This window comes from Ipomoea nil, unplaced genomic scaffold, assembly GCF_001879475.1.
Source record: "Ipomoea nil cultivar Tokyo-kokei standard unplaced genomic scaffold, Asagao_1.1 scaffold2283, whole genome shotgun sequence".
NCBI lineage: Eukaryota > Viridiplantae > Streptophyta > Magnoliopsida > Solanales > Convolvulaceae > Ipomoea > Ipomoea nil.
The window spans coordinates 4476501-4490920 of NW_017618711.1; the positions used below are offsets into that span (position 1 = coordinate 4476501).

Sequence of the window (14420 nt, forward strand, 5' to 3'; positions counted from 1 at the left end):
ATTATTATTACCGGTAACGTTATTATCGTCAGTTATGCTGTGGGCTCGTGCCCAGCGTGCTTCATGGGCACGGATAACGGTGCCGTCTTTCTATACTCAGGCACCGTTATCTTCCCTGTACTTTCTATACTCAGGCACCGTTATCTTCCCTTTTTTTTTTTTTTTTTTTTTTTTTTTTTTTTTTAAATTTAATTTCAGATCGCTTCGTTATAGGAGCATATATTCACAGCTTTGTGTTTATAATTTCATAACTGTACATTCATAATTCCATAACTGTACATTCATAATTCTATAATTGTACATTCATAATTCCGTAATTGTACATTCATAATTCCGTAACTGTACATTCATAATTCAATAACTGTAAATTCATAATTTTCGAAGCTCTATGTTCATAATTGTAAGTTCATAATTGTAAGTTCATAATGTCAGAGTTCTATGTTCATAATTTCATAACTGTACATTCATAATTCCATAACTGTACATTCATAATTCCATACTGTATATTCATAATTCCATACCGAACATTCATAATTTTCGAAGCTCTATGTTCATAATTCCATAACTATACATTCATAATTCTATAACTGTACATTCATAATGTCATAACTGTATATTCATAATTTCATAACGAATATGCCGTTAACGCCGTTAACGGCGTTTCGAACAAATTTTTTTTTATAGTTAAAACAGCGTCGTTTTCCGTGAAAACGACGCCGTTTTAGCGCCGTGCGCACCTTGCAAGGTGCGCACAGCATAATTTGCCTCTAAATAAAGAAGTCGGAGGCTTCTTTTTTCCTGCCCATCCGATGGGCCAGAATGAATAAGGGGCGTTTAATGGGGAGCTCAACGCCTCCATTGCTTCACATTTCGATGTGGGATCAAAGATCCCACATCAATTTTAGTTTTTCTTTTTTTTTTTTATAGTAATTTATTATTATTATTATTATTATTATTATTATTATTATTATTATTATTATTATTATTATTATTATTATCCTCTTGATCATTTTACATATTAACCGTTAATCTAAACAACTAATTTTATCAAATGTTTTTTTACAAACTGCTAGTATAATTCGATGGTCAAACACACTAATACAATTCACATTTTGATAACCGCTAATACAATCCGCTAACCGCTAACCGCTGATAACCAAACACGCCATTTTATCTCGAGAAGGGAATAATGCTGATTACGTGTTTACTTAAACTGGAGTAAGGGTTTACGAAGAACAATAAGGTTTTCTCTCTCTCTCTCATTCTCTCCTTGACTCCTTCGGTGGTAAAATGGTGGCAAAGAAGGGCGGAGGTAGAGGCGGAGCCGATGACGTGGAGGAGGAGCTCGCCCGTATTCCCTTACAGGCCATCGTGTTGGCAGATAGCTTCACCACTAAGTTCCGTCCCATCACTCTCGAACGACCCAAAGTAAAACCCTCTCCCTCATACATATCATTGTTTTTTTTAATGTTAAGTATTATTAGACTTTTTTTTAATATAATTCTTGTGCCTTTTATCTTTGCGATTGGATTTTGATTGAAGGTGCTATTACCGTTGGTTAATGTCCCTATGATTGATTATACCTTAGCCTGGCTGGAATCTGCTGGGGTTGAAGAGGTTTTCGTTTTCTGCTGTGCTCACTCTAAACAAGTGATAGATTATCTGGAGGACTCCAAGTGGCTCGGGCAGCCAAACTTTGTTGTCACCACTATAGAATCACATAATGCTATCAGTGCTGGGGATGCTTTGCGTGTGATATATGAACGAAATGTGGTATGTGATGACTTTTTCAGTTTTCATTTTAAAATTTCCTCTGCTTCGGATCATCCGTTTCTTTTTCTTTACAGAAAGTTTTAGGAGCCTAACTATTTTCTACTATTTGTGTAGTACTTTCATTGTGTTCTTGCTTTGATCATGCTTGCTTTTGTTATGATTTTTGTTCTAACAGGGTATTTTGAAGCTAATAAACTAAGATGTGTTATGAAAGTGAGATAATAGTATAGATCTGATTATAGCACTTTATAGTTCATACTCCTAGGAATTTGCTGTAATAGAAGAAGCAGAACGCTGTTTAGATTTCCTTGACTCTGCATTTACTGAAAATAGAACTTTGAATTGCAGAATGCCAGAATGGAACCCCTGAGCTAACCTGATAAATATATTGTGCATGTTAGTGAATATAGGCCTTTGAGATGTAGATGAAATTCTGAGAGGGAAGAAAGCTACTGTTGATACCTAATACATTTTTCCTTACTGAGAGGGAAGAAAATTTATGAATTTTTTCCCTTTCTTCATTCCAAGTCCCGCTCAGTATCAGTGTATTTTCTATTGCTTCATGCAAAACAAACTTTTCTGTTGATATGATTTGTACCATCACGCTTTTATTATAAAGCTTCCTTCCACTTGATTTTGAGAGAAATGCTTTGCATTTTTGGAGTGAAGAGTTCTTCTGTTGAATTGTCAGCTGAACTCCAGTTCTTAGGTTCTCTTTGTCTTCTCTCTTTCAAATGGATTGTTATACCACTTTCTTTCTTTTAAGGGTATTTGCTATTCACATCTAGTTTCTTTCCCTTTCCCCTCAACCTGGCTACTATACTGCAGTTTAATATGCGGCTTAATTGCTTAAAGGTGGTGCTTTTTAACCATTCTTTATTATCTGCGCTTTCTCTATCTACTTTCTAGAGAAAAATTATTAGTTAAAAAGCACAAATATATCGGTGACTTACTGAAGAGTTACTATTTCTTTGACAGTACTTTTTTTTTTTTTTTTTTTTTTTTTTTTTTTTTTTTTTTTTTTTTTAAACCCGATAAGTTCATTTAAAGTACAGTAAACAGAATACTTATAATGTCTAGATGAATTTCCAAGATAATTTCTCTTCTCTTATATTCTTGTTCCAGTGATTTCTAAATATAGAGTTCTTTTTTCTTTCCTGTGCTTTTGAAGATACACGGAGATTTTGTCCTAGTTAGTGGAGATACAGTTAGCAACATGTCGCTTACAGAAGCATTGAAGGAACACAAGGAAAGGCGAAGAAAGGATAGCAATGCTGTGATGACCATGGTCATTAAGCAGTCAAAGCCATCACCAATCACTCACCAATCTCGTCTGGGAACTGAGGAGCTTTTTATTGCAATTGAACCTGAAACGAAACAGCTTCTTTACTATGAGGACAAGGCAAATGATACAAAAGGATATCTGTCTCTTGAGAAGGGACTGCTTGCAGATAATCCTTCTATTTCCCTTCACAATGACAAACAGGTTGCTTTTGGCCTTCAATTATCTGCTTTGCCCTTTAAATATGTTATATCTATATGTAAATTGTTCTTAACTAGTTCTAGTCATGTGACTGATGCTTATTGTCCTGACGGCTAACCTTTTCCATACTGGTGGTGGTACCTCTTTTTGAAATGGAATAAAAGATGGAAACTTTGGTAGTAAATTAGCTGTGTAATATGTTATCCATGTTCTATCCTCTAGCAACAAATGGAACCTTACATAGCTTAGTTAGTGCTATTGATATTTTTGGTGATGGTATGTGCATTTTATCATTCCCCTTGGTGGAAATTATTAGAGTATTATTTGAATTTTACGCATATAAGTTTAGACTTTAGAGTCACTAACAAACTCTTGATCTGGTTGACTAACCTTCCTAAATTAACCTGTCCTGATTACTTTTACTTAAATTAACCAATCATTATATTTGTATCATTGTGAAATTATATTGATTGATTTCAAATGAACCTAGCCTAGCTGATGCCTTTTAGTATTATCAATTTCTCAAATATTTTAATGGGGCATTTGGTTCAAATAAAAGAAATGATGAACTGGAATTAATTTTAGCAAAAATTATTATTTTTATTTAAATTTGGGAGTGGAATCAATTATAATTTTTTATTTTTTCATTTTTGCTCAATTGTGTCTCCTCCATCTCCAACACAATCACTATTGCATCCCTAACATAGTGACACTGTTCATTGGTTGGAGAATGGGGGAGAAGAGAAGGGAATCGGAGAGAAGGCAGAAGCTGGAATTGATTCTGAGTTGTTATTGTTACATAATATGGGGAATAGAGTTTTTAATTCCTTCTTCCATTATCTTCCTGATATTTAAAAAAAAAAAAGCACCAGCAATGATTTTCAATCTGAATCCTACTCTTCAAATCCCCAACCAAATGCCCCCAAATTGTTTAACTTCGTTTTACCTTCAGCATCTTATTACTTTTCTGGTCAGCATAGCTTCCTTTAATGGATGCGATTTTAGTTTCTTGTACTTAATTGGTGTTAAACATAGTCTTTGCCCTTGTAAAATAATTGGGAACAATAAACTTCATATTTACTACACTGCTTTAACACATTTTATTTTTGCAAATCCCTTAAATCATCAACTTACTTTGTCTGAGAAGTTCAACAAATTAAAGAAAAAAATCTCATTCTTTGTACTCATTGCCATGGTGTTTTGTTCTTCGCAGGATTGCTATGTTGATATATGCTCTCCGGAAGTTTTGAGTCTTTTCACCGATAATTTTGACTATCAGCATCTACGCCGTCATTTTGTTAAAGGGTTGCTTCTTGATGATGTATGTAAGAGTTATGCATGCTATATATCTTAGAGTATTAATTTGAACACATCCTCCCTCAAGTGAAAAATGAAAAAGGAAATAGTTTGAAGAGGAATTTCCTTCTTGTATGTTTTTTCTGGTGAAAATCTTGAATGAGTTGAATCTATTTATTCATGTGAACACCTATTTATATGGACACAATGTCTGTTGATCAGCTATTTATTTCTTTTTGTCTGTTATCTTGTCTCTGTTTTAGGTGCATCTGAGTAGAACATTACTAGAATATTTTCTGTGGTTTCTCATAAAACTCTATCTGCAGCCTTTAAAAAATGAGTACAAATATTTGGAAATGAATATAAACAAATGGTTTTTCCCCCATTAATTGCATGCTTACACTTAAGAAAAGTAGAAAACCTTGGAGACTGGCTTTTTAGTAAGAAATTTAAAAATTGACAAATTTGTATGGTACATGTACCAAAGATATAATATCGATTTTACCTTGGATATTGAATGATAGCACTTGTTCTGGCTTAATGTTGGAACTTTCTACTATGCACTTAAAATGAGACCATCCCTCTGTCCTTTTTTGACTTTGTTCCTTTCCCTCTGTTGTATCTCTAATGTTTTTTTTTTTTTTTTTTTTTCCTGCTCTCAGATTATGGGTTATAAAATTTTCACCCATGAAATTCACTCAAGTTATGCGGCTAGAATTGATAATTTCAAAAGTTATGACACTGTTAGCAAGGACATCATTCAGAGATGGACATATCCCTTCGTTCCTGATGTCCAATTTTTTGGAAATTCTGCAACTAAACTTGAAAGGAGGGGTGTGTATCGAGCATCTGGTAAGGAACATCTTAATGTATGCTCTTGCTTCTGTATGAGCATTATGTTAAAAAAAATTGTTTGGCTTGCATAATTATAGTTGGCAAGCAGAAATAAATGTCCGTATGCATGTATGCAATACATTATGAGAACATAACTGTAGAAATAACATTTGTTTTGACCATTTTATTTGGCATCTTGCTGACCATGATATGTAATTTAATATTTTCAGAAGTGAAACAGTCTCGTTCAGCAAAGATTGGCCCTTTTACTGTGATTGGGAATAACACTAGTATTGGCAACAACACGGAGATTTCAAATTCAGTTATTGGGGAAGGTTGCATAATTGGATCACATGTTAAAATAGATGGTTGCTATATATGGAACAATGTTACCATTGAAGATGGATGCAAATTGAAGCATGCAATTGTATGTGATGGAGTGATAATGAAGTCAGCAGGAGTTTTGGATCCTGGTGTTGTTTTGTCATTCAAGGTACTTAGAGAGATGGTTTTTGAGTTTTTCATACATTCTATGTGCATTAGTTGTGCCTCATATCCCTTGTGAATGGATAAACTAAACAAACACACTAAAATAATCATGCTTGATTTTGGGTACATGGGTTTGGGTTTTAGCTGGATAGTACTAGTAGGCTAAGGCCGCCAAGTACCTCCTAGACATTAGGCTTTGGTTGATTGGTTCAATACCCATCTCCCAATCCCCTCAGGTATATAAAATAAAGTTTAAAAAAATGCTAGATTTGAATGTCATAAAGTGTTCCATTTTAACATTTGTGCTCACAGTTATATGATTTTTGATGTTACTAGAATTTAAGAACATGCCCATTGTGGTGTGCCTATCTTTGCATGTTGAGAATTGATGCATATTGCTTGTTTCTCATGCCATGAATTTGTTGATCTCTTTCATAGTGTGAGATTTTGGTCTTCTCCATTCCTTTTGAATCATATCATTCCTGGCATCATATCCAGGTTGTGGTTGGGCAGCATTTTCTTGTTCCTGCATACTCAAAAGTGTCTTTACTTCCGCAACCCATAAAGCAAGATAGTGATGAGGAGCTGGAGTATGCTGACAACAGCAGTGGTATTACAGTAGTTCTGCTTAACTTTTCTGAGTGCCTTAGAAATTTTTTCTTTCATAGTCATATAAACTGCAGTATTTTAGTTTCTTAAACTGAGTGGCATAGCTAGTGTAAGATGATCCTATTGCAAATAAGTCTTTTCTACAGAAAATGAATATGTTTTTTTTTTTTTTTTTTTTTTTTTTTTTAAGGATGGTTTTATCATTAAAGGAATGAATTTAACATCTTCTGAAAGAGGACTGATTTTCCTCTTGTTTGTGTGCTCTAGCTATGTAAATCTGGTTTTATTGTATTTTAGATCTTGAAAGATCTTTTTAAAGTTCTAATCTAGTTCTTGCTTGATCTTAGTTCAGCAACAGCATATTTTCTAGGGTAGGGAGGGGATATTATAGTAACCTCCAAAACAAAAGTATGGTACCAAAACTAGGCCACATAAATTCACATCTATGTTTGCCAATGTCTTCCCAACTTGGGTATTTCCCATCGTGATCTACTGGTCTTCTATTTCATGTGATTTCTGGACACTCTCATGTCTTGTGGAGGCATAGTTATGCATAAATCTTAGTTAAGTTGTTCATATGTAGCAATTTCAAGTACATCGGACAAGATGAATGAGGATACACGGACTGAACCATTGAACTTGCAACAGTGTGCTGCATTTCAGGTGGAGTAAAACTCCCTTTTCTTCTTTCCTGGTTGGATACATGATTACGAGTTTAGTATACTAATATTCTTGTGAATGTTCTTGCCCCCTCCTCCACCACTCTCCAAATAAATAAATAAAAATAAAGATTTATGGTATACTTCATACTGTGTATTCTGAGCTATAGGATCTTGATACTATTGGAATCTTAATAGCATCTTCAAAGTAGAGATGTAGTTATGATGATTGCTAGTTAAGCACATCAAATTACAAAATTTTTATTAAAAAAAAAAAAAAAGCTTTGCACTCACTCAGGATGTATAAGGTTGCATGGATGCAGCATTCTTTTCTCTGCGTTTTTTCCCCAAAAAATATGTTGAAATATAGGAAAACCAAAAAGGTGAAAACCTTAGCATAACCCTATTGTAGCCCTAGGTTTAGTTCATTATGCAGTTCAGGATGTTACTATAGAGGCATGTGTATCAGTATGAAATGTATGAATCTCAATATTACTAATATAATCTTTCTCTGGTTTTTATATATTAGCTTTTCCACTCAGTTGGATGTATTGCTCCTTATGATAAAAATGGTTTTGTATCTGTTGGTTGTTTATTTTCTTACCAGTTATTCAAGTTCCTCAGGTTGGCAATGGAGGAGTTGGGTACATATGGTCAGTTAGTGAGTATGGGCTCGATGATGAGTGGAAACATTCGGTTGCACCAATTCCTGCAGATAAGCTTGTTGGGATTACACAAACCCTTATTGATGAACTGGATGTTCCAAATTCAGATGGGAATATTCTTCCGCCTTCCGGAGAATTGGAACCCGACTCTGTGACTAATGATTCCATTGATGATGCTGAAGATATTAGGGACGAGTCTGTATTCTTTGAGAAAGAGGTAGGTATTTGCAAGAGTACTGAAAAGATGTGTGTTTCTGAAATAATATTAAATGTTTTATTTCTTTATGCAGGTTGAAGCAACTTTCCGAAGGGCTGTAGAAGAAAATGTAAAGCTTGACCATGTAATCTTAGAAGTCAATTCATTACGGTACTAATTTATTATCTATAGTTTGGTATAGCAATTTTTTAATGCACTGAGTTTAATTTATCTCCTTATTTATGTTTGATTTAAAAAATAATAATGAGAATATGTTAATCAAGGCACCTTAGAGGTACTGTTCAGAACACAAGCAGATTTAGATTGTCCAGAACAGAATCAGATTTAGATTGGGCCTCCAAACCAAACAAACTATAGACAATGTGTTCTGTAATACTGTTCAGTATCATAAAGTTCGTGAAAATATTACTTCTGTTAGAAATGTTCATATTTAATTTACACTTCCTTCCATCAACACTATCTCCAATTATTACTGCTTTGCCTTGCTAGGTATCATAAGATATCTCAGTTTAGATAAAGAGTTAACTTCATAGATTATGCCATAATTTAGCCAATGAAATATGGTGTTAACTACTCGCCACTATGTCCACCATGGCACACATTGAACACCATAAAGATACATGACTTAAATTTGTTCAGTCATTTCTTGATTTTTTTGACGATGACATTATGTGCTTTGAACCAAAACGTAGATCACTCTTAATATATGTTAGATACCAAACAATATTTATTCCTTTGTTTCTTAGAAATTGAAATATTCTGAGTAACTGTGAAATTTTGACCTATGTTTTATATTGGTTGCTGTTATATTATGTTTTCATTTGTTAAACATTTAAGTGTAGCCCTATGAGAACATGCAGAACCCCTATTTACATGTGTGTGTGTGTGTATATATATTGTACATGTATCTAGAGTAAACTATCAATAATATTATTTTCTTTCTCTAACATGATTGAAATTTTGGCGTATTAAGGCTTTAACTGAGTTGAGTGCCTTTAATTTTAGAAAGGCTTAGCTAAATTGAGTTGTAGATAAGCAATACTTTTAGATTGTGGGTAATTGATTCCCGTTTAACCAAAACCTTTGACATTATATCATATCCTTTATTGAATAAGTGTGTCTTATACTCTAATGTCTTTGTTTTCTCTTTTATACATCAGGTTGTCATCCAATATGGCCTCTGAAGATTGTGCTGGTGCATTGTTCTATTCAATTATGAAATTGGCATTGGATACTCCACACAATTCACCTCGTAATTCTTTTTCTATGTTCCCCTATAAATTTTCTGTTTGTTAATTGTCTCTTTTTAGGATTTTGTGCATTGTGATTATCATTTAGGAATTAGGATACAGTTCCTAAGTGAATTTTGCTAGTCAAAAATCAAAATTATTCAGTAAGTGGAGTTGAAAAAGAACCCAAAATTTGTAAATTTGGGATAGTGAATAAACTTTTACTTAATAATGGACCTAAATCTCTAAACTATTTGTCTGTCTCCTGGTTTCTGCTCCAACAAACAAATTTAGATTTGGAGGGTTCATGGAAATGCTCATGAAATATGTTCTTTAAAATATAATAGACAGCACGGCAGCACGCATTTATCTACATGCTCATCTACCTCTAGAAAAGTGTTGTGTCAGTGACACACTTATCTGGCATGTTCACATTTGATGACATTGTTTATTTTTCTTACAGTTGAACTGGTAAAAAATGTAGCAACTGTATTTACAAAATGGGGAAAACTTCTGAAGTATTATTTGCCAAGCATTGATGAGGAGGTTGGTGTATATCTTACATATGTTTGTTAGTTTGGTCTATCAATCCAAGCTTTTGGGTGATTTAGTTTCTTGGTTGAAATTAAGAATCCAAGTTTTTTATGGCATTTCAGCTTGGTATTTTTGTTATTATCTTGGATTCTTGCAGATTGAAGTGATATTGAAATTTGAAGAATTGTGCTTGGAATCTGCAAAGGAGTATTCTCCTTTGTTTGCACAGGTAATTTGACTATTGATACTGTTATAGTGTTATTTACCCCATCTGTGCGAAGAAATATAATATGCCCTGCTAAGTTTGCATCTTATAAGGTTTCTACTGCACTGTACTGTATTTGGTCAAGGCTTGACATGTTTCATTTCATTGAGTTCTGATGGAGTCTGTGATGTCTTTACAAGAATGAGATGTTTGAGAAAATATATTCCAAAGAGAAGTCTAAATTTCCTAGGCAGCAAATAATTTCAGATGCACTAGTATGATTAGTTTTTGGGAAAAGTTGATAGCACAAGTTCTTGGGAAATCTGTGAGGAAATTTGGAACATGTAGTCTCTAAAAAGAAGGAATTTCAGACTTCTTAGCATATTAGTCTCTAATCCTTTAAACCATGTTCTATTTGTTTCTTTCAACAATTATCACATTGTATTATAGGCAAGGTTGTAGAGGGTGCTAGGTGCCCCTACATATATGTTTTTTTTTTGCTTTCATTTAACATGTTAATTAATTAATTAATATTATAATAATAGATACCCTAAAGCAGTAAAGCCCTAGGCCCCAAATTGCAAAGTTATAAATCAAAAGTAAAAAATGAATTCTTCTTCGAGCTGCTGGCCTGCTGCGTATCTGTGATGGGCTGCGATGGATGGCTAGCGATGCTTCTGATGTTGTGATGCAGTGACACTCAGGCTTCTTTCGCTGCTCTATTTGGCGGTTTGAGGCTTAGATTTTGATTTGCTGCTCTGCATAGTTTGCACTAGCGATTTTAGGAATGTTTCGCTTAAAACTATGCTGTTTTGAGTGAAACAAACCTAATTATTTTTTTTAAAAAATGCCGAGTAGCCGCTGTGAGCAAACCAATTATATAGGCAATTATTGCCTTATGCGTCTTGGCCTAGGGGGGGCACCTAGCACCTAGGCCGAGTTTTGCAAAACTGATTATGCGCTGGTGGTTTCCTACATTTTTTGCATGGCACTCTCCAAACCAGAAGAAAGGCATATATGCATTAGCTCTTCCATTAACAACTACAAACATTTTTAATGATTCCTGTAGCCAGCTCACAGTGCAAAAATGGATGGTTGCCGATTCTTCTGTGCCTATTTTAGGTTTCACGTGCTGTTGAACCACTTTGTTCTATCCATTTAGGAGTTTGTCTGAAGTTCTATTGTAGAACTTGAGATGTTCATAGGACATTGTAAAACTAGATTCGATAATGGACAACCTGCACTTCCTTTTCCATGTTTCCTCCTGTCGCACATAGAAGCTGTCATGGCTTGAATCTTTGCTTATCTACCTTTCTACTCATTAATTGTCTCTTATACATTGAATATAGGTGCAGTTTTTGCGGACAGTCATCAATAAGCCTATGATGTTAATCCTTAGTTCATTTGAGCAAAGTGTTGCTGTTAATGTGACAGATAGATTTTTACAGGATGAGTTTGTGACTATTGCTGGGAAAAATGGACATATTCTATCAGAAAGCTTTTCATTGTGCATCATTTTGTTTCTTAAGTACTATGCGTCTATGAATTATGATGTTATTGTTACTCCTTGGCCAGATATTGCATCATCTTTATGACATAGACATTATCGAAGAAGAGGCTATACTTAAGTGGGCTTCTGAGAAGGAAGAAGCAGATGAATCAGATAAGGTTTTTGTCAAGCAGTCAGAAAAGTTAATTCAGGTAGGTAGATTATGTGCTTTAAAAGTTATGCTAAAATGCAGATCACCTGTGTTTAACGTAAAACCATGAAATCCTACTTAACGTATTGGAAAAAGAAAACAAAAAATGTAGGACGAGACAACATCGCATGTTATGAGCATCAGTGCATGCCTCTTTCATTAAGTTACTCTGCTTTTTAAATTGCATAATCATGTCCAAATTTAATAACGTTGCAGTGGCTCATAGAAGCATCTGAAGAGGAGGATTGAGATTCTTGTTAAGATTAAGATGTTCCCTGTAGACATGCATTTTATCTTACAATGCCAGCTGACTTCAAGGACTTGTACACGAGCTGCCAGAATCCGCCGCCTTTGAGAGATGGTACAAATCATAGAACCAATTTTTTACTTGAAACCTTTTTCCATGTACTGTTGGATATAGCATAGGTCTGATCTTAGTATCTTTCATTAAAACTCCCATCTGCATTTTTGTAGCTTTCAGTTTACTTGCTGAGTTGCTGTTGTATTATCGTTTATATTTTCTATTGTCTGGAAGCCCAATTTGGTCAGGTGTTTCTCTTGTTGAGAATGGTTTTTTACTAGATAAGCAGCTATAGCTACCTGTATGAAGGTATACTTAATCTTCAATAGTTTTTTTTTTTTTTTTTTTTTTTTTTTTTTTTTTTTTTTTTTTTTTTTTACCAGTTTTTAGTGTGAGATTGATGCCAAAAGTCTTCTCAGTGTAAGAATATATATTTCTGCAGGCGATATTTGAATGTTCATTTTCTTACATATATCTCTAAAATCTAAATTTTAATGTAACTCAATTCGTTTTTAACTAGAATGAAAATTGTGATTGTATGATAATTGTATCAAATGTTTATTTTTTGTGTTATATATTTTTCACTTTCTTTTTAATTGTACCCTACATTTTTTTCAATTGACCATTTTTTAAAACATGAATCTTTAATTAGAATAAAAATTTTGTTAATGGCGTAAGTGGCCTTCAGTGCAATATCTTAAAAAAAAAAAAAATAATTCTACCCTCAAAATTTCCCGAATGCTAATTCCAATCTCCCTATATAAAATACAAGTGCATGTGGGCATATATATATACCCGCATGTGAAGTACCACTCGCACCTGATTCCTTCTATATATATATATATATATATATATATATATATATATATATATATATATATATATATATATATATATTTAACTGGCTACTTATATTTAAAATTCTTGATGAATTTTTTCAAAATGTGATGAACGAAAATCACAAAAATAAGAAGTATAAAAGTTAGTTACTAACTATGATATTTCTTATAGTCGATAATAAATTGACTAAAAGTATTTTCTTCCCAAGAAGAAAGTATGAAAGTATATTATCATGCCTAGTAATGTTATATGAGATTGGGAAACTCAAATATCGTTTCCTAGAAGGAAATCTTCTATAAGTCCCTCTTGAAAATGTCCTAAATATATCTTTCAGTACGTTAAATAGATAAAAGACTATCTAGATAAATGAGGATATTTTTGGGGACCAGAAGTCCATTACTTCATCGCTAAGTGGATATATTTGAAGGATAGTAGACAAGTTATATAAATATTTGGCCCACGTATACTCCTGAAGAGTCACAAGATAATAGTATAAAATGATAAGTAACAATCATGAAAATTGTACCATATCCCTTCTTTACACATTTTGAAACAATGACTTTATTTTAAGCATGTAGAACTTGAAGATTGTTATCTTCAGGGCGAGATGGGAAGTACATTCACTCGAATCAATCCTGTAAATTGGGTCTTAAAAAAGACTAACAGTTGTACTTTTTACAACATATACATTTTATGTACCCTTTTCCTCACTAGCCTTTTCTCATTGGGTTTTTCTAGTGTGGGTTTTAACGAGGCATGAGTATGATATAGTAATGACAATGTGAAAAATTAAAGTTGCAACATAATTACTTAAATGGACAAACTCCAAAATCCTGAAGATTATGCCCTGAAAGTCTATGGTTGTACTCTTTTTTCCTTAACTAAGTTTTTCCCACGGGTTTTCTTAAGTTAAGGTTTTTAATGAGGCGACCAATACAATATATATATATATATATATATATATATATATATATATATATATATATTTTCCCACGTGGTTTTCTAGTGAAGTTTTTAATGAGGCATGAATATATTTTCTATTGTACTCTTTTCTTGTCTAGATTTTTTTCACAAGGTTTTCCTAGCAAGTTTTTAACGAGGCAAGGTCATGGACAAATAATGTCCAAGGGAGAGTGTTATAAATAGGCAAATTATTGTGTGGACTATGGTCCACATAGTGTTATATGGACCATAAAAGAAAGTACATTTTAATATATTAAAAGTACATTATTTGTGTATTGAATGTACATTATATAAAATAATGTACATTCAGTACACAAATAATGTACTTTGTCTGAATACAAAATACATTTTTAATATACTAAAAGTACATTATTTTTTAACTAAATATACATTATTTTATAGTATACAAAATATGGTCCACATAGACAATAATGATTGGTTATAAATATATCATTATGTGAACATTATTATAGATTATATAATAGTTGTAACGGTTTCTGTACTTATGTCTCCATTATATCTTCCGTTACATTTGTATTCTATATATTGAGGTATTGTGGTTGTATGATGACAGACAGATGAATGAATAAGAGGTTTTCTCTCTATTCTGTTTTCCTTGTAAC

At 33.1% G+C, this 14420-nt stretch overlaps 1 protein-coding gene across 1 annotated transcript; it reads left to right on the forward strand.

The window, feature by feature from the left end:
* The first annotated feature begins 1180 nt into the window (after positions 1-1180).
* LOC109151349 (translation initiation factor eIF-2B subunit epsilon-like) lies at positions 1181-12335 on the forward strand. The gene is made up of 15 exons (XM_019299323.1): positions 1181-1428; positions 1543-1773; positions 2945-3259; positions 4470-4577; positions 5215-5404; positions 5617-5879; positions 6374-6485; positions 7068-7147; positions 7768-8025; positions 8099-8175; positions 9186-9277; positions 9718-9800; positions 9946-10017; positions 11569-11694; positions 11910-12335. Exons 1-15 carry the CDS (start codon positions 1291-1293, stop codon positions 11940-11942), a joined length of 2178 nt encoding a protein of 725 aa, XP_019154868.1. The 5' UTR covers positions 1181-1290; the 3' UTR covers positions 11943-12335.
* Positions 12336-14420: the final 2085 nt, after the last annotated feature.